This window comes from Podarcis tiliguerta (genome assembly GCF_965153285.1).
Source record: "Podarcis tiliguerta genome assembly, chromosome: Z".
Lineage (NCBI taxonomy): Eukaryota > Metazoa > Chordata > Lepidosauria > Squamata > Lacertidae > Podarcis > Podarcis tiliguerta.
Window position 1 is genome coordinate 48,162,471 of NC_139553.1, and position 20,800 is coordinate 48,183,270.

General features: G+C 43.0%; 2 protein-coding genes across 3 annotated transcripts in view; one reads left to right on the forward strand and one right to left on the reverse strand.

Annotated features, from left to right (window-relative positions):
• Positions 1 to 678: 678 nt before the first annotated feature.
• Positions 679 to 10,359, reverse strand: LOC310668917 (uncharacterized protein; the record flags this gene model as incomplete). The annotated part of the gene is made up of 3 exons (XM_083422239.1): positions 679 to 3,451; positions 9,059 to 9,680; positions 10,297 to 10,359. 3 exons carry the CDS (start codon positions 10,357 to 10,359, stop codon positions 3,411 to 3,413), a joined length of 726 nt encoding a protein of 241 aa, XP_083278365.1. The 3' UTR covers positions 679 to 3,410.
• The window catches only part of STK26 (serine/threonine kinase 26), a gene marked incomplete at its 3' end in the record, with an annotated part of 44,260 nt that continues 32,527 nt past the window's right edge, over positions 9,068 to 20,800 (forward strand). Inside the window, exons 1-2 of one of the 2 annotated variants that reach the window (XM_083422661.1) lie at positions 9,068 to 9,725; positions 10,254 to 10,399. In XM_083422661.1, coding sequence (XP_083278787.1) covers positions 10,358 to 10,399 — 42 coding nt within the window. In that variant the 5' untranslated portion in view covers positions 9,068 to 9,725; positions 10,254 to 10,357. The remainder of the gene's footprint in view (positions 9,726 to 10,253; positions 10,400 to 20,800) is intronic. The other variant, XM_083422662.1, reaches the window with a different exon arrangement.

The window sequence follows — 20,800 nt, forward strand, 5'->3', positions numbered from 1 at the left end:
AGCCCTTGGTTTTGGGTTTTTGCTTTTTGGCTACAAAAGCTGTTGCTGAGAGACAGAGCATAGAGCAAATGTTTTTTTTCAATGGCAACAGCTTTTATTCCTTCTCGGGCTGCAATCATGTGTTAATGTTGCTTTTTAAGGCTACGAAGCATGGCTAAGGCCCAAGAGGCAGGACCCACCATTGCCACCATGGCAAATAAGAAGTTTTAATACTGTTGATTTATGGTCAATAAGAATCACACCTGGGAGGGGAAGTTTAAGAGGACTTTGCTCCTGGGCTTAACCAGGTGTGTAAAGGAAGGAAATTCCAGACCTGTAGCTTTTGGCATCCATTCACTTGCTCAAATTCCTTTTAATGCTTTACTATGAAAGCCACATGACCTGGAAGCTGTATGCCGGCTCCCTCGGCCAATAAAGTGAGATGAGCGCTGCAACTCCAGAGTCGGTCACGACTGGACCTAATGGTCAGGGGTCCCTTTACCTTTTATGAAAGATACATGAGCATGTCCTCCCTTGTATCTGGTCATGCTAATCAATGACTTTGGTCTTCAACTTCAAAGTATCTGGTGATAAGGAAAAATTCCGGGGTGAGAGACTACTCAACAGCACAGCTCGTCGGGGTGGAAGTCCCCTGAGGGTCCATGCAGTCAGTAAAAGAAGGAAGTTCCAGCCAAGTAATTTGGAGCAAAACAGCGGTCAGTAGACCATTAACTTTATAGTTGCGCAACAGGTCCCCACAGGAGTAAGAACCCCGAGCATGGGGTAATATTAACTTTTAAAACTTCCCACAATATCCCAGAATAGTTTGTACAGCATCACTGATACATCATCATTACATCACTGACATGTCACAAAAAGGGAGGGGTAGACAGGGACTACACTAGTTCAGCCTTGGCAAACATGCCCAGACATGTCTCTTAACACCTCTCAAGTACCTATTACCAAAGAGCAGTAGAACTCTTTACATATTCTTGTCCTGGGGCAAGTCCGGGGATGAGCTCTTGCGATTTTATGGTCAGTTATCAGTTCAGTGATTGCCACCTTTGGGTGGGGTGTTGTGTATGTGCCCTCACGCTTGAGGGATTATGGCAGGAGAGAAAGGTAAAGGAGTCCTTTCCTCTAACGCCAAAATGGCGTTGGAATGAAGAGAATTGGTCAAACTACTGATTTTATATGAATTTATAAAACTAGGTATCTTTCCTGAGCTGTCAAGTTGAAAAGATACATTGACATAATATTTGTAACATTGTAACAACTTTAAAGATATGCCCCACCCCTGTCATTTCCGTAACACTGGAAACTTTTGAAAACCTAGATTTTGGTTCACTGAAAACTTAATTGTATTCAAGAGAGCTGTGGACCAGTTGCACATTCTGCTGGCTATCATGTGGCACTGAAATAAAATCTGATACGCATGTTCAGGGCATACTTCTGTCGTTCAAATTCAAATACTAGCTCAGCCACCTCCTAGTTTCAGATGAGGGAAGAAAAGGCAACCTATATTACGATGTTGGAAGAAGAGCTGATTTGTTGGAGTTCATTTTGACTCACCAGTTCTCAAGTAGGCATTTATCTCCTTGTTTATACAATAAATATAATGAGCTTTCATTTGGGCAGGATTGGAGCAGGTGTTTCTAGAGGTAAAATATCAACATTCAAGTCACTTTTGTAGTTTGGTGTCACCATCTGTGAACAGGGGTGAGAATTCCATCAATATTTTTTTCACATTGAGTTTTTAAATAGGTATTTGGGGGGGAAACCCACTACTCCCTTGTAATTTCCCATTATACAAAAACTGTATCTGTTTTGTGTATAGCTGTTCTCCTGGCCTCAGTTATCAAACTTAATATAGTTAAAATTATATGTCTCAATTTTTATTGAAACAATTATTTTGGTAAAAGTGGCAAGCTTCTAAGTTGCAAAGAACTTCATGAAATAAAAAAGCTTCATATGGTCTTCAGTGCTAAGTGACCCAGTAAAATATATTATATAGATCCTGAAACAACTTATTTAAACCCGCTGCGGTACAAGCCTCCTGGCAATGAATAATTTGAACTGAGGTTTCAATTTGTGAAGCATATTTTTAAAGTCACCTAACAAAAATTAAATGTTTATCAGTTGGTTCTGTTTGGAGTTGGTGTGTAAATATTTCATGTCTAAATCATGCTTGCACAAAGTAGTCTCAGGCTGTAGGGGCTGTGAACAGACTTGGAATCTACTATTAATATATTGCATTTATGCCAAAATTTTATCCACATTCAGACCCTTTTGTAGTAAGTTCCATTGTCTGACTGCTGGATCATTTAAGAAAGGTTTGGAGACAATTTGCACATAATTTATTACTGTAAATACGTCTTTAAAGGCAGGTGAAAATTATGACTTGATTTCCTGGTCAGGCTTCTGGATTGTTAGTCACCATGGTGAATCATAATTCTGTAGTTAAATCCACCCTCTTTATCACCGATACTCAGAAGCAATTAGTGTTAGGTCTGCCACAACTGAACAGTTTCAAGAAGCATTCAATGATAATCTAGTCTAACTTTCTGTGATCAGTTCTTGGACTTGAGCGATCTTTGACAGATCATAGAATTGTAAAGTTGGAAAGGACCTCAAGGGTCATCTAGTTCAATCCCCTGCAATGCAGGAATCACAGCTAAATAATCCCTCAACTGTTCCTCATAAGGCTTGGTTTCCAGACCCTTGATCATCTTGGTTGCCCTTCTCTGTGTATGTTCTAGCTTGACGAGATCCTTCTTAAACTGTGGTGCCCAGAACGGGACACAGTATTGCAGGTGTGGACTGACCAAGGCAGAATAGAGCAGGACCATTACTGGATCTGGACTAGACTTCTATTGATGCAACCTAGAAACCCATTAACTTTTTCTTGCTGCTGCATCACACTGTTGACTCATGTTACATTTGTGCTCTACAAAGACCCCTAGATCCTTTTCACAAGGCAAGTCAGCTGTACTCCACTCTGTATTTGTGCAAATGGATTATTCCTGCCTAAGTTTAGAACCTTACATTTGTCCCTATTGAAATTCATTATGTTAGTTTGGTCCCAGTTCTCCAGTCTGTTAAGGTTATCTTGAATCTTGATCCTATCTTCTGAGGTATTAGCTACCCCACCCAGTTTGGTGTCACCCGCAAATTTGATGAGCATCCATTTGTCACTTTTTTCCAGGATGATGCAGAACCTCTGGTGAACACTTTTTGGCTTGGTCAGTCAACCATCTACAAATTCACCTAAAAGTAACAATGTATTGTTGTTGTTTAGTCGTGTCCAACTCTTTGTGACCCCATGGACCAGAGCACGCCAGGCACTCCTGTCTTCCACTGCCTCCATTTTATCAGCTTCTCCAAGGGAAAATAGGGGACTTTGTTGAAAGTCTTAGTGAAATCAACAAACATTACATCCATAGTATTCCCCTGGTCCAGGAAGCTTGTAATGCTAGAGGGAGAGAGAGAAATGAATTGGCTTGGCATGACTTCTTTTGAGAAATTCATAATCTTAGAAATCACAGTATCCTTTTCTAAGCCGTGATGCACCATTTCATTATGTGTTCAAAACCTTTTCTTAGTATCAACACCAAGTAGTTGCCAGGGTCTTCTCCCCACCCCCGATTTTTAAAGATGGGGACAACATTTGCCCGTCTTCAGTCCACAGAGACCTTATCTGTTTTCTAAGAATTCTCAGTGATTATTTGCAGGGGCTCTGAGATTACATCTACAAGTTCTTTTAGTACCCTTGCATATAGTTAATCAGTTCCTAGAGGTTTAAATTCATTTAAAGTAGCTGGGTGTTCCCTTACCACCTATTTTCCTATCTTGGGCTGCAGCTCCCTGCCTGCATCATTTATTGTATTATCACCAAGTTGGGGACTGTTTTCATTTCAGGTGAAGACAGAGGCAAAGCAGGTATTCAGTTCTTCTGCCTTCTCTCTGTCATTACTCAGCATTTCTCCAGCTTCTCAACACAGCGGACCTAATTCAGGCTTCCTCAGCCTTGGCCCTCCAGATGTTTTGAGACTACAATTCCCTCAATCCTTGACCACTGGTCCTGCTAGTTAGGGATCATGGGAGTTGTAGGCCAAAAGCATCTGGAGGGCCGAGGTTGAGGAAGCCTGACCTAATTGCTTCTTCTTCTTCTTGCTTCACATTTTATTATTTTTCACCCCTTGCAAGCCTGAGCTCATTCTGAATTTTAGCCTGCCTGATCTTATCCCTGCAAGATTTGGATACTCATTTATATGCTTCCTTCATGATTTGCCACTTCTTCTAATTATAAAATCCCCTTTTAAATCTCAGGTCATCTAAAAACTAATTATATTGCTATACCGGTTTCTTTAGATACCTCCAACCTTTCTTTCTTGTTGTAATTGTTTGCAATTCTGCATTCAATATATCACCTTTCAGAAACTCCCATCCATTGTGAACTCCCTTCTCTTTGAGTATTTTTGACCATGGGATCACACCCAGCATTTCCTTAAGCTTTTTGAAATCAGCTTTCCTAAATTCCAGAGTATACATCTGCTTACACTCGGCTTTCCCTTTCCTCTGCATAATGAACCCCAAGAGGACATGGTCACTTCCTTCCAAGGCTGAAAGATGAAAATTTCTGTCCTTGGTCCACAATTAAGGTTCCAGGATAGCATACTCCCAACTAATTAATAGTGTGGGATTATGGTGGGATCAGAATAGGCTAGATCAATATTTCCTGATTCTCCTATTTCATCCCCAAATAACATTACTGAGCAAGTGGCCTTTAATTTGTCTATAGCACATTCTATTTGTGTGTCTGTTCACAATGCAGTAACACCCTCTAATATCAGATATCAGAATTAAATTTGGTAGAAAAGTGGAGGACACAACTCTATAATTTAAAATGCAGTTTTTCAAAGTGAGAATAGAAATACAAACTTTATATTGTAATGCCATATCCATCATGAGGACCAAGATACTGCATTAGCAGCTGATGTGCAAATTCAAAGCATTGTTCTATATTTATTTGTTTGTTCATTGAAATATTTATAATTATTCTTTTACACTGGACTGTGATGGCCTACATCTGTTCAAAAATCAAAAACTTGGCCTGATGCAGTAGGGCTCTTATGTTCTCACAACTTGCTATTGCATTGACAATAGCAATAAAGACTTGTTATTTCTAAGACGTGCAACTACTAATTCTATGTGCCTATTTTATAGTTTTGGTTGTTCTTTTAATTTTTGTCTATTATTATTGTTCTTTGTTTGATATACATTATAAAATGAAATAATAATTTAAAATTTACCAAAAAAAAGTAATAAACACAACATTCCAAATACACATTACACTTTGGCTGATTCCTGCTTAACCAAAATGGATATTTAAGCTGCTTTTAACCTGAAGCTACAAGGAGGCCAACAGAAAACTCACCAAGGAAGCTAGCTGCCTGTGCTGCTGGCGCTGCAGCACCAGAAAGAGGGTTAGATAGGCAACACTTCTACTGGACAAAAATAATTTGTGGCACAGAGACTTCTTTCCAAGGCGGGCTTTGCCTGTCCTCCCCCGTTCCTTTGATTATGTATCCCGTTATATACACAGGAAAGGTGACATAAGGGGCAAAATATCCCTGGTAATAGTAGTACCAAGGTAACGCTATGTATACAGCATTCCTCTTAACTGCCATTTTAGGATTAGCAATGTGTGTTATTAGTACTAATTGAAAGTGAAAGTTCTACGTTGTAGGTTGGGTGTCCGAGGTGGGTTCTGGGTCTGGATCAGCTGAAGATTGCTGGGTTCAAAGCGGTCAAGGACTGTTCAATGGACATTCAGAAATCCAATGAATAGGTACTTTTGAATTTCCTGAAATGTTGCAGAATGCAATTAAGACTGGGTTTTATTTTAGAAACACCTACTTTTCAATGGTTTCATTATTTTAAAAATGTGTAAATATTGCATATAGTATGAGCCCTCAAAACCATTTATCACAAAATGGTCTACCTGGGAGAGAGAAATAAGGACAGTTTGTCAGATGACTAAGGGATATTATGCATTTAGTTCAGTCAGACTGCAAACAAATTTGTTATTACAGGATGGCAAGGGAGCAAAGTAAATTGAAAGTTTTAATACCTTTGAGAACTTGGAAAAATCCTGTGTGGTAGTGCATAGGCTTAACTGATATAATTCTGAGATATGTAAACAGTATTGGTTTAAGCCATGAGTTGCTGATAGAATTCAGGCGTTAGTTGCATTTTTTACTGCCCTCTTAAAAGATATCCAGATTAATTTTGTGGTACACTCCTGGTTCATAGGCAGTATGCCACTGAGCACCAGTTGCTGAGGAACTGCTACAGAAAAAAGGTTGCAAGCTTCATCCAAACAATGGTCCCCCTAAGTCTGTGTACATATTTATCCATTTAAAGCAAAAACTAGTAGTTTGAGTGCACACTTGTCCACAATGTGCTTCTTTCCATTATAGATTGTGCTGTCCACAAAGATGTGTGTGGTTACTTGATACGCATTTGAAAACCCTCCCCCTTTCTTCTTTGCACATGTGAAGAAGTGGCAATTACGATCTTGGTACATGCTTCCATACGACAACATTGGGCAACGTATACTGGGACCACCTCTGTCCATTTTCAAATGCATTGCAGAATCAATAGAAATATATATATTAAAAAATTAAAAATTGTCTAGTAGCACCTTAGGGACCAACTAAGTTTGTTATTGGTATGAGCTTTCGTGTGCATGAACACTTCTTCAGATGTGAAGAAGATTGGTATCTGAAGAAGTGTGCATGCACACAAAAGCTCATAGCAAGAACAAACTTAGTTGGTCTCTTAAGGTGCTAATGGACAATATATATATATATATTTCTACTGCGTCAGACCAATACGGCTACCTACCTGAATTGCAGAATCAATCTGCATTGAGCTTTTATTTTCGAAATGAAACTAGTTTGTGAAGAAGGGCTTTTCAGGGGCATAAAATGTGCAAAAGGTCCAGATTGTGTGTGGATTAGGGGGGGGGGGGAGATAAATCTCAGTGCGCATTGAATGTAGATTATATTGTGTGTATGCTGCTTAAACCTAAGAGGCATCTGGTTTATGACCCAGGAAAGCAAGACAATGGACCTGCCTTGGTTTGATCCAGCAGGGCTCTTTTTTACTTTTTAAAAGATGTCTTATTTGCTTAATTTACATTGGTGAAATAATATATGAGCCTTTTGAGTTATTCAGAATGTTTTTTTGTCAGGCAAAAAAGGAAAGGAAGCAAATTTTCATGCATCCTCTCAGATTATGTCAGGTTTTTTAGGCTTGGGCAACAATTCTGTGCATACTTATTTGGGAGTGATTCCTAAGTAAACATGTTGCACCATCAATATTTAGCATTAATCAGAAAGGAAAGGTGGAGTAAGGGTTGGAATTGGGAATTTATGTTCTTGTATTCAAGGGCCACAACAGCCCTACTTCTAGGCAGAAACAAAAGTGGAAAGGGCAAGTGTTTTTTTTTTAACCATTGTCGATTTTCCTGTTCTTATTTAAGTCTCTTGCACACCGCAGTTTAAATCCTCACTCAGCCATAAAGCCCAATGTGACTGTAACCAGCTTCTCTGTCTAACCAGGGGTCACTAAGCTTTTTGGACTACTGGGAACATTTCAAATTTTGAGAGAGTGCTGAGGCGCCAGTCACAAAATTACTACCACAAAGGGGGTATGGCATAACACAAAATGGCTGCTGTGGAGTATGTGACATTACACAAAATCACAGAGACAACTACCTCTGACAACCCTTTGCTTACCATGGGAAGTCAGCTATACCTTGCTGCTCCTAATTATGGAGATTGCATATGCACACCGATGCTGTTGCTATATAATAATAGAGCATTCTTCAGTACAAGTAAAAAAACATAGAAGGGAGCCATATCACTCTCATCTCACAGAAATCACTTGGAAGTCACCTGTAAATTTTGCTTCCTAACTTTCTTTCTAAGAGGGCTTAATTGTATTTTAAATGAAAGCTCAGAGTCTGGAGCGCCAACAGAAGCTTTCATGCCCAGCAGGTTGGCAACCCCTGGTCTAATCTATGACACAGAGCTGTTGTGAGAATGGAAGGCCTGTATCCCACCTGAGCAACGTGGAATATATAACAGAAACAACTTTTAATGCAATAAATAAATAAATAAATGATGCAATCATCCTTTGCACATGTAAATCACTGTGGGTACCAATTAAAAAAAAATTGGAAGATGTGTGCTCCCTTTCAGTACCATTCAAGGTGCCTTCCAGCTGTACTACAACTTCCATCATCCCAGACTATGGCCTCTTGTGACTGGGGATGATGGGAACTGGAGTCCAACATCTTAAAGGCCACAGATTCCCTCTCCCCTACTTTCCCTGAAGTTCACCCTACGACTCCCCCAACATCCTCCATGGCTTCTCTTTTAGCCCACTAAAACTTGTTGTTTTGAGCTCCCATGCCCTGCGCCCCGGTCCTTCTCAGCACCCCAATTCACCCACGCCTCTGCACCCCACTTTCCTTTGGAACACTGCTTACCCCCACCCCTGAACTTCCTCGATTTCCCCAGTGCCTTTGCAATTAGGCCTCCATTAACCCCCCCCACAATATTCTCTCTTACCTGACCCCCCACTGCATCCCCCCCCTCAGCCCAAGTTGCCATTTCCCCTCAGTTACTTTGCCCCTCACAATTCCCCCCACCCCAGTTTACCTGAGCCCCTTTCGCTCTCCGATCCACCACAGCGACCCCCCCAGCATCACCAGGACACCCCACACCTAGGGATCCCCATTTCCCCCTCAGCTGCCCCTCCCCCCAGTCCTACGTGTCCCTCATAATCCTCACATCCATCTTCAGCGCCCCCCACCCGCGCCAAGGTGCCCCCATTATGGGCACCCTCACAATCCTCCTCACACCCTCCTCGGCCCCCACCAGAGCATCCCATTATTTCCCCCTCAGCGCTCCCCACCCACCCGCTTCCCTCACCCTTCGCCTCACAGCCCCCTTGCCTCCCCGCCCCCATTTCGGACACCCTCCTACCCCCCCCCCCCGTCCCTCACCATTCTCAGCCAGGACTCGCACGCGCCCCAAACGCACTTGGGGCACCCCGTGTCCCCCCACCTCGCGATCCCCTCCCCCCGGCCCAATTTCCTCCCTCCCCCGCGAGTGTCCCCTCCCCGTAGGCGGGCGGATGGTGACGCTGCGGAGAAGGAGGCCGCGGATCAGTCTCTGCCGCTGCCTCGCTGGGCCGACTGGGAAGCAGGAGTCCGCCGCCGCCAGCGAGGGAGAGAGGGAGCTGCGGGAGAGCGCGAGGGTTCGGGCCCCGCGGAGGCAGCTGCCTCGGCCTCTCCGGTCGCTGCCTCGGCCGCCGCCGCCGCCTCCTCCTCCTCTCCCCCGTCCCCGCCAACATGGCCGCGGCGGCGTCCTCCTGAGGCGACTCCGCCTGGCGCCCGCCGGGGCCTCCGCCTCCTCCTCCTCTTGCGCCCACCTCCTTCGCCGCCGCCGCCGCCGAGCCGCTGCTGCTTCCCCGCGGAGGGCGCGGGTCATGGGCTGCTGCGCCGCCGCCGGCGGAGGAGGAGCAGCAGCAGCAGCACCCGCCGACGGAGCCGGGCAGGCCGCGAGGAGCAGCAGCCGCAGGGCGACCGCCGCCGCCGCCGCCTGGCCGATGGCTCCTTCACGCCGCTAGCCCGGAAGGCGAGAGCGCGAGGAGCGCGGAGAGGAGCCGAGGTGGGCCGCGGAAGGGACGGGGCACAAGCGGGGAAGCTCCGTGGAGGGTGCGGGGCGGGGGGCAGGATGGGGCTGAGACTGAGCGGGGGGGGGGGGCAGGAAAATAGAGGCCTCAGAGTGGAAAATCTGACAGCTGAGTGAGTGCGCGCGCGGGGGGGGGTGCCCTTTTCCTCGTCTTCCTCCTCCTCCCCCCGCGATAGACCAGGGGCTCCAAAGTAGAGGCAGCTGGCGGCTGAGAAGAAAGAGTGAGGTATGGGAGCGGACCTAGAGGGAAGAAATCTGAGGATTGGTTGGGGCGGAAGGGTGGCCGAGCTAGGGGAGAGAGGTGGCTTTAAAACGGAGTATGTGTGTTTGTGGTGAATTACTTCACCTCCACCTGGCACCCGTAGTCTAGGGGGAGAGCCAGAGAAGGGGCTGGAGGATGGTGGCGGGGTCAGCAAAGGAGTGTGTCGAGGTCCGCAGAGCTGGCGAAGGTGCAGCTGAAGGTGTTTTAATGCTCTGCTTCCTTCCCCTACTCTCCACCCAAAGGCTCCGTTGCAGCTGAAGCAGTAATAGCAGAGGCGGTGGTTACCCGGCAGCAGGAGGAGAGGCCTCTGCAAGGAGGAGAGACCGAAGGAAGGGTTGAGATCACCATGGCCCACTCCCCCGTCGCCATGCAGGTGCCTGGCATGCAGGTGAGAGAGGGCTGTGGTGAAAAGCATGCTGGGTGGGGGAGGGTGGGTTACACTGGGGCAGTTGCTGCATCCCAGGTTCTGACTTGCCTTTGCTCGAGTGGATTGCTGTTAGTACTCTAACAGCCTGACCATTGAGCAAATCTGCAAGAAGTCCAAGAGTGACATGGCAAGGGGGGGGGGGAGCGTATATATTTTTGAGGGCGATTTTGGGAAAAGTCTCAGTGGGGATGTTCTTTCAGTCCAGGAGCACTTGGGAGGTGACTCTACGTTTTTACCACTTTTCATTCTTGTTAAACCACTTAGAAACTTTACCAAGTGGTATATTGTTGTTGTTTAGTCATTTAGTCGTGTCCGACTCTTCGTGACCCCATGGACCGGAGAACACCAGGCACTCCTGTCTTCTACTGCCTCCCGCAGTTTGGTCAAATATATACATGTTATTAAATAAGAAAGGTATGGTATATACATTTTATTAAATAAATTCCAACAGGCTCTGCCTACATCATGATGACTGTAGAGCTCTGTATACACACAGTGGACCCTCTGGATAGGGATTTAATTCGTTCCAGAGGTCCGTGCGTACCCTGAAAAATCCGTAACCAGCGGCGCCGCTTCTGGTTGCATAGCGTGATAGAGTGCTTCTGTGCATGCACAAGTGGTGAAACCCAGAAAAATACTTCCGGGTTTGCCGCTTTTGCAACCCAAAGTTTATGTATCCAGAGAGGTACGTAACCCAAGGGTCCACTGTATATAAATAAAATTGATTTTTAAACAAATACAATAAGTATTAAGCACTTATCCATCAGTACATCTAATGGTGTCTGTTCTAGACATACACTTGCACATTCAACATTCACTATCATTGTTGAAGGGAGAAGAGGTTTGGGATGTGAAGAGGAAGCTGTTACTTCTTTGTGGCATGCTTTTGTTTCATGCTTGAAACATGCAAAAACATCTGAGGAGTTGCTATTGGCCATGGAACATCTCTGTCAGCAGCCTTAAACTGCTGCTGAGCTGCTCCTGCCAAATTCACGCTTAAGCTTGTTTGCACCAAGCACTGGCCAACCCCAGAATGTTTCAGTAGAGTTACTAGCACCTTATCTTGCAGCAACTGACCCCATCTTGTTCTTTTACTCACTTTCCCTAGTGGAGGAAGTAAAGTCGTGCTTTGTTTTGGACTTTTTAAGTGCCATGTCTTGTTGTGAGCACTGAAATAGATTATAAAATAGTTACACTTTTACTAATGCTAAGGTAGGATTTATGTGGCCAGCTCACTGCTGCATGCACCACCTCTGATCATGAAAAAGTGTTTTGATAGTCTTATTGAACATTAAGCATTATTTGGTCTCTGTTGCTAGATAGACTCCCAGTTAAGGAACCAGGAATTTGGGGGGGGGGGTGCTAATATGGAAGTTGTGCATTCCATAATGTGCACTCAATAATGGGAACATTACAACTGGGTCAAGATTTATACCTGTAAGTAATACTTGTCTGTCCGTGGTGCTTGCATGAATTTAAATAAAGGAAGTACTTTTTGTCATTTTGTTGTCACAGACGAATGCAGCTAGTATTCTGGAACTGTATACGTGTGGATGGATGTGCTTGAGTGTGATGCATTTCCCGCTAGTTATTTGCTAATCTGTTGGGTGTTTGTGTAATGCCACTAAACCCATCAAAAGGACCTGTGGTTTTTTTAAAACAACAAGGGTGCTCTGGTAGGACCAGTAGGTTTTATTGCTTTGGGTTCCCTTTTGTTGACCAGTTTTATCTCTTTACATTCTTTATGGATCAAAAGATTCTGATTCCTTTGCGCTCTTTTATCATCTAATCTAGCATATCTCAAAAGGTCAATGAACCCTCCAATTACTTTCATTTTTCTCTAATTCCATCATATGCATCAAGGAGCTGGCCACTATAAATTAATCTAAAAAAAAATCACATGAGCTCCTTAGAAGGTGGCTAGAAACTGACACAGCTCGAAGATCTTGCTCTAGATTTTGGTTACTTTGGCAAGGTAATTGGTTTCTAACCTACTATAAAATTGATTACTGCCCAATAATTTCTGACTTGCTCACAAATCCATAATTTCAGAACTTTAGTGTTTCCAATTGTTTTAACCATTTAATGTCGTGTTTCAGTTTTGTCATAGTTAGATCCATCTTCTTTACATGTCTTGTTTTAAAAGAATAGTGTGTGTGTGTGTGTGTGTGAGAGAGAGAGAGAGAGAGAGAGAGAGAGGGAGGGAGGGGTGGGGGAGTGGGATTTTTCAATCTTCCTTCATAAACCACCCAGTATCGCTTAGATACAACTTTAACTGTATATGGTAACTATTTTTTACTGAACCAGTATATTAGGTAGTGTTTCAGTTGTAAGTCAGGAACGGATGTAGCTCAGTAATAGAGCACCTGCCTCACGTACAAAAGTTTCCTAGTTCATTCGCTAGCAGACAGGGGAGTGGGGCTTACCTGACCTTGCAGGTGGGTTGCTGCTGGTTCCTGGGAGGGACAAAGCAGCGGGTAGTTTGGCTATGTACAAGCACACCAGCAGAGCCAAATAAGATGCTCTTTCCAGTACATTTAGGCAGTTCTAACCTCTCAACTGCTTTGCCCCTCCCACTCTTCCCCACAGTAAACAGAGATAGCCTACCTGCCAGAAGGTCAAGTAAGCAAGCACTGGTGGCCCACACCACCATATGCTACTAGGTTCAGTCTGTGGTGTTTCCAGGTAGAGAAATCTATTAGATGAACTAGTCAGCATTCATAATATTGCAGATTGACCCTTGGTCTGATATGGTATAAAGTAACATCCTCTGTTCCTGTGACATTAGATTTCATGTTAAGGCTGCAACCCTCTACCCAATTTCCTGGAAATCAGTCTTATTGAACTTTAGTGGAATTAACTTCTGAGTAGACACATATAGGATTGTGTTTTAAGTTTTATGTTAAAGAGATGAGCAGTTAGTAATCCATAAGCTTGAAAGTTTGCAAGTTAGTGTACATTTGGGTACAGTGGACCAAAGTTGTCTTGAGTCTGGAGTTATTAGTTGTTAATGATATAATTATACCTTTTTGCTTTCTCTAGTTTAATGTTCAGTCTGTTTTGACTATTTCAGACTTCCTTGCTTTGCCTATATCTCAAAGATTACAGTGGGACACAATGGGCTCCTTGAGATGTAATACCAAACCATAGTTTGGGGGGGGGGCAGAAATGGCGACTAGCCATTCTGTTTTTGCGCCTGTAACCCAGGTTCCAGGAGCCATTTGGCTCATAGCTTTAAAAAAAAAAAAAAAAAATTATTAAGGATTTTCTTGTTTTACAGAAGTAAGTGTAATGCCTCGTTTTGTTTTGTTTTTTCCATGTAACATTTTTACAAATCCGTTTCATTTGTCGAGGCATTAGGGGGAAAAGAAGAAAGGGGGGAAAAGGAAGGAAAAAGAAAGGGGGGGTGGAAGGAGGGAAGATGGATGGGGGTGGGGTCAGGTGGCGATGTTTCTATTATGCTTTATGTATGTAGAGTTTGGTGTCAGCGTTGCTTGTGTTCTTCACTTGTGTTCCTTTGGTGGTGAGAGAGGTTGGGGTTGGCCTAGGGCAGGGGTCTGCAACCTTTAAGACAAAAAGAGCCACTTGGACCCGTTTCTGAAGAAAAAAAACCCTGGGAGCCGCAAAACTCGTCATTATAAAAATAACTTTTTTGTCACTTTTTTTGTTATTTCTTTGTTTGACCCCTCAGAATTACTCCTCATAGAAATAAACGTTAAATTAACAAGTTACCTTTTTGTGTGTGTGTGTTCTTCACTCCCCTTCAAAACAGTGACCAGCGTACATGCCCCCTTTCAATGCAGTGACCAGCGTACATGCCCCTTACAATGTAGCGGGCGGGCGGAAAGGTGACATCGGGACGGTGCGTGACTAACGCACGCACCACACCCATGCGACATCACAGCCAGTACAGTGGGGAGTGTCGGGGCGCACAATGCGCCTCCTCCCCTCGCTAGTATCTGCCCCGGAGCCGCAGCAAAGGTGTAAAAGAGCCACATGCGGCTCCGGAGCCGCGGTTTGCAGACCCCTGGCCTAGGGTATGATTGTTTGCTTGTGATTGGCTGTGGTGATCTTTGTTTTCGTGTGTGAGTGAGGTGGGCGGGTGTTTTGGATCAGGTTAGCCATATTGATTTGTATAGTGTTGGTGGATTATTGTGGCTCATAGCTTTCATATATGAGTTTCTAACATTGGGCCAGACATAAAAGTAGACAGGGTAAACCCTTTGTTCAGTAGGCTAAATTTCAGCCATACAAAAACCATCTTTCTGTCCAGGCAAACAAAGTAATATCATAGTTGAAGTACACATTTCAACCGTATTAAAACAGTAGAAAGGGGCACAAAGCAGAACTGGTGAGGGATGTGGCCTGGGGAGGGTTCCTGAGATCTGGGTAAAGACGTCTGGTGTGTTCTCCACCCCTGTTGTAGACACTTAGCTTTGTGGTGACTGTAGAAACTATTCAGTACTTTTTGATACCCAAAACATACCTTTATTTAATGAATGCTGTTCAAGTGACTTGAAATCAGATTTATTGGCTTCATCCATGGTTCTTGCCACAATTTGCTTTCCACAGATTTATTATGGCAGTGCTTCCATGAAGAATAGAATTATACAACCCATCTCACCTTGCTTCACCCACAGTCTAATAAAAGCTAAATGCTTGTTGATCTTCTGTGCTAAAATGTGGATCTTGGAAGCTGCCTTTCACAGTTCTGTGTTTAAAGCATAGGTCTATACTCGCAGAATGTATTTGGTAGCTATGCATGGGGAGTTTTAAGTGACAAAGGATCTTGGTGCTGCATATACTGTAAGAGAATCTGCCTTCCTGGATGGGGCCCAGAGGAATCATTCAGCTGTTGAAACAAATACTTTTGTAGTTGTTGCTGAATTCTTCTGTGAATTCTGTGATAAGGGGCACAGTGATCCTTCAGCTGATTCTGTTGTGATTCTGGTTTTTTTACATGGTTTGCTCATGTTGGGACAGGGTGATCTTTGAAACTTTTCTACCAATATCATTAAGATTAAACTTCGTTGCAGACCTTGAATTTCCAAGTTTTGTGCAGTCCTCTTCTTCCCTTCTCCCACTCCCAATATCTAAGAACATTTCAGAGACTTTAATAGGTGACAGCTTGCAACTTTTTCATGGTATGTTCTTCATCCAACATGCAGCAACATGTTCCACAACCTTGGTGCAGCCGCTGATAATTTCAGTTTCTAATGTTGTAGGTAGAAGATTAGAAATTGAAATGATCAGTGGCTGCACCAAGGCTGTGGAACATGTTGCTGCATGATGGATGATTACCAGTTGGTAAAAGACTTTTTAATAATTCTGACAAGGTTTTTGCCTGCTAAGTATCTGTGGTCTTTGTCTTGCCTGCCTAGCTTGTATGGCAAAAGCTTTTGGCAGGGTGCATACAAGCCTCTCAATGGAAATAATTCGTTAATTTAGATGCAGCCATGGAGAAGGCACTTTCACTCAGCCCCAGCAGCTGAACGTACACCATATTTGGGACCTAGATAAGAGTTTCTCCATCACATCTTTGGTAGTAGGTTGGCTGCATGGGAGAAGCTGGTCCCTAAGGTATCTTGGACCTAAGCCAAGGTCCACAGAGATGCTTTAAAAAACTCCAATTTAAAGTACAACTTAAAATGTCATGGTAAGATTAAAACCAGCGGGAACAAAAATGGAAACAACAGATAATGTTTCTTCCCCCCTTGGTTATAAGACGCTGCTACCACCCTCTACAGCTCTTCAAACCTCAGTTCCTAGTTTTAGAGGAAGGTATGGGTTTTCTCAGCAGTAGCTAAATATACATTCTTACCATACGTGACGTTTTTCTCAAATTATTCCCCTGTGTAGAATGTTAAATTATAAGCTCTTCTAGGCAGAGACTTCTCTGCTTGCATTGCTGCTTGTGTGTGTGTACACACACACACACACATATGCATAGAGGGACTGTGGTCTAAACCACTGAGCCTCTTGGGCTTGCTGATTGGAAGGTCGGTGGTTCAAATCAGCATGACGGGGGAAGCTCCTATTGCTCTATCCCAGCTTCTGCAAACCTAGCAGTTCAAAAGCACACCACTACAAGTAGATAAATAGGTACCCCTGCAGCGGGAAAGTAAACAGCATTTCCGTGTGCTCTGGCTTCTGTCACGGTGTCCTGTTGTGCCAGAAGCAGTTAAGTCACTGCTTCTGATGGCCACATGATCTGGAAAGCTGTCTGTGGACAAATGTCGGCTCTCTCGGCCTGAACACAGAGATGAGCACTGCACCCCATAGTCAAATTTGACTGCACTTAACTGTCCAGGGGTCCTTTACCTTTACCTTTACATATACATTTACATACAAAAACCCACACACATAAATACATACATAAGCTCACTGTCCAAGTCCTGCAGGTATTAGAATTTGGCCATGTGGTTAGACGTAACTAAGTTATCTATATGTGACTTTGAGACTGTGGTTTTCAAACAGAGAATGTTACTTTGGCAAAGAATATTTTAACATACACAACACCCTCAACGGTTCCTCATAAGGCTTGGTTCTCCAGACCCTTGATCATCTTGGTTGCCCTTCTCTGCACATGCTCCAGCTTGTCATAATAATAATAATAATAATAATAATAATAATAATAATAATAAATTTATTTATACCCCCACCCATCTGGCTGAGTTTCCCCAGCCACTCTGGGCGGCTCCCAATCAAGTGTTAAAAACAATACAGCATTAAATATTAAAAACTTCCCTAAACAGGGCTGCCTTCAGATGTCTTTTAAAAATAGGATAGCTGCTTATTTCCTTGACATCTGATGGGAGGGCATTCCACAGGGCGTGCGCCACAACTGAGAAGGCCCTCTGCCTGGTTCCCTGTAACCTCGCTTCTCGCAATGAGGGAACTGCGCTGGGCAGAACGTTTAATTAAACTGAACAGCTTATTAAACGGTGATGTCCAGAACTGGACACAGTATTCCAGGTGTAGTGTGACCAAGGCAGAATAGAGCGATACTGTGATGTCACTTGATCAGGGCACTAGGTATCCCCCATCCTTTATTTGTGCATTTGTCTTATTATTCCTGACTAGAGATGTAAAATTTCCATAAATTTTGAAGCCAAGAGAAAAAAAAAATTTTCCCTGGAAAAAATGGAAATTTTGGAAAAATTGAAAAAAAGTTCAGTGTGGAGTAGTTTTACAAATTGCATGAAACGCAGTGTATATAAAATTATTATGCTTGCAATAAAACAGGTAACCACCTGCCTTTCCCTCAAAAGCAACAAAAAAGCAAAAAACCATCAACATATAAAATAATCAGATTTGCACCTTAGCACCAATAGCAAATAAAGTTAAGATCCATCTCAATATTTAAGCTCCATAGAAGGTCTAACCTTTGAGTAGTGCTTTAAAAAAAACAAAAAACAGAAGACACAACATATACATGCAGTTTATTCTATCTCATTTTCTGAACTACTGCTATCATTTTCCATTTCTTCTTCCTCTTCCTCTTTGTCATTTTTCTCATGGATTTCTAAAAAACAGCTTTGGGAATTAATGGAGAAAAACCTGTTCTTTCCGGGGGTTTTCCAGGCCTTCCCATCTCTACTTGAGGTCAGCCAGGGCTAATCGTAAGGCAAATTTGTTGCATGCCAGGCCCAGAAGTAACCAACATTCAGTTATTGAATAACATGTTGCACTAAGGCCCAAACTCTGTTTGAAAGGAAAAGGAGTGTGTGTGTTTTTAAAATTGAATTTGTTATTATATATTATAAACTGCATGATGGTAAGAGAGCTTTCTAAACAGTTTACAAAAATATACAACAGAACATTAAAATGATTGATAAAACACAGTTAAAGGCAGGTATTTAAGAGTGCAGTGGTACCTCGGGTTACGAACGTAATTTGTTCCGGAAGTCCGTTCTTAACCTGAAACCATTCTAAACCTGAGGCGCGCTTTCGCTAATGGGGCCTCCCGCTGCTGCCGTGCTGCCGGAGCACAATTTCCATTCTCATCCTGGGGCAAAGTTCTCAACCCGAGGTACTACTTCCGGGTTAGCTTGTAACCCGAAGTGTTTGTAATTTGAAGCGTATGTAACCTGTGGTACCACTGTATTCAAATATGATTAAAGTCAGCAGTGGTTAAAAGGAAGTAAATTGCATGCAGCTTCTACGTGTTCAGATGGGCTGGCCCTAACGAAAATGTTTTGAGCAGTTGCTGGAAAGAGTACAGTGAGAACACCTGCCTGGTATCAGGCGGCAGGGAGCTCCAAAGTGGGGGTGCTGGAAGACCTGGGGAAAAAACGGAAAAATGGGGGTGGGGGGACAGGTTTTTTCCCCCCAAAGCCATTTTTTTCCAGGAAAAATGGGGAGGGGGAATAGTATGTGGCATATTCAAAGTATATCAAACTCCCCCCCCCCAGGAAAAACCGGCTTTGGAAAAAAACGGGGGGGGGGGACCTGGTTTCCCCCCAATTTTTCTGGGTTTTTTCCAGGCCTTTCATTTGTTAGTTTGGGCCCAACTCTTCAATCTGTTATGGTCACATTAAATCCTGATTCGATCTTCTGAAGGGGTTATGGGAAGAACCCATTTTTCATCATTAGCCTCCTTGAATGGAGGCAGTTCTCACCATACATGAGTAGCTGCAAGCAAATTGGAAGTGAATTTTCATTTTTCAAACCTAAAAATATATTCCTTCATTTTCTCCCTTTGATTTTGTGATTATTCTTGGGCAGGGCTGAATTCCAGGAAAAACTTTGTAAAGTTGGCAATAAACTTTATGTAATAGCACACTTCCTTTTACTTCATAGCTGGTAGCTTAACCTAGATATGCATAGAGTTAATAGTATTCTCTGTTTTGGTTTTATATAGCTGCAGAGAATAAAGAGTTCTTGGATGACTTTTTTTCCTTTTAAATGAAGGCGCATAACACAAAACAAATGTTTCTTCAAGGATGGATGTAGCATGGAAGTGCGTGTAGCTTGATTTCAGGAAGTGTAAACAGATCTGGACTTGAATGTAGTGTTCTCTCATAGGCATATTTAAGTTAGGACCATGGGAAATATTTGGACACCTGTACTTGCAACTTTTACTACATAATGTTGGACTTGTTTAAGGAGCTTGAAATAGAATAATTCCTGCTTAGCTTGTCCAGAACTCTAAACAAGGTGGCATTAAATTTAAATCGGGTTACCCTAAGACCGTCATGACTTCCTTCAGATCAGAGATTCATGGGAACTGTAAGTTTGATGGTGTTAAGAGTTTTCTAAAGAGGTTCCCTTGCCTCTCAAAGTACTCAAGTTTCCAAAGATTGTTGAGACTGGTTACAACGGTATAGTGTGTGCACACAAACAGTATGTGAACAGGACTACAGTCGTACCTCGGGTTGAATGTGCTTCAGGTTGAGCGTTTTCAAGTTACGCTCCATGACAACCTGGAAGTAACGGAGTGCATTACTTCCAGGTTTCACCCCTCGCGCATGCGCAGATGCTCAAAATGACGTCACGCGCATGCATGGAAGCGGCAAAACGCGACCTGCACGGTTGCGTCTTACGTTCTATTCAGGATGTGAACAGGGCTCCGGAACGGATCCCGTTCACATCCCGAGGTACCACTGTATATGCATTTACTTTGATCCTTCCATTGTGTATTTGCTTTGATTTTTTTCTGTGCTCTGTGGTGAGCCACAGGAGTTTTTGAGTGTGTTTGACTTAGTTCCCTTCCATGGAACCTGCGTTCCTTACATATGTAGAGGTTACTGGCATATTTATACTGAAAATTCGTATCTAATTTTAAATCATTCCAGCCTGCTGAGTTGTCTTGGGTAGCGTAATGTAGTTTGTCTGTGATTTGGATCTGACATACCTACTGTTATTAATTGAATTCTGAACTACTTTAGTATTTTGACAATGAGATGCTGATTGACAATAAAAATAGGCTCATTTAAGCATAAATGTGGTTTCTGGCTGTGGAGAACTGAAAGTTCAATCAGAAGCCCTGGAAGTGGCTTGTTCACTAATATAATATATAAGTTTTCCTTTTACAAAATTTGGAGGGTGGGTAGATGTGCCTTTCTATCTGCCATTTTATCCCACCAGGGGTACTCTTTTTAAAAAAATAAAAATATTTATACACTGCTATGCTATAAAAATATATAGAAGTGGGTTACAGCAATAAAACATAAAACTGTACAATAAAAACCATAACAAAGTTAAAAACAGACATCAATTAACCATTGTAGAAGAATGTGTTCTTAATTGCCTGGCAGGGTAGAAAAGTTTGTAGCAGACATTTTAAAAATATGGCACAGAAGGTGTCTGTTGAATTTCCATTGGCAGAGTATTCACAGGACTGAGCCAATGAAAATAAAG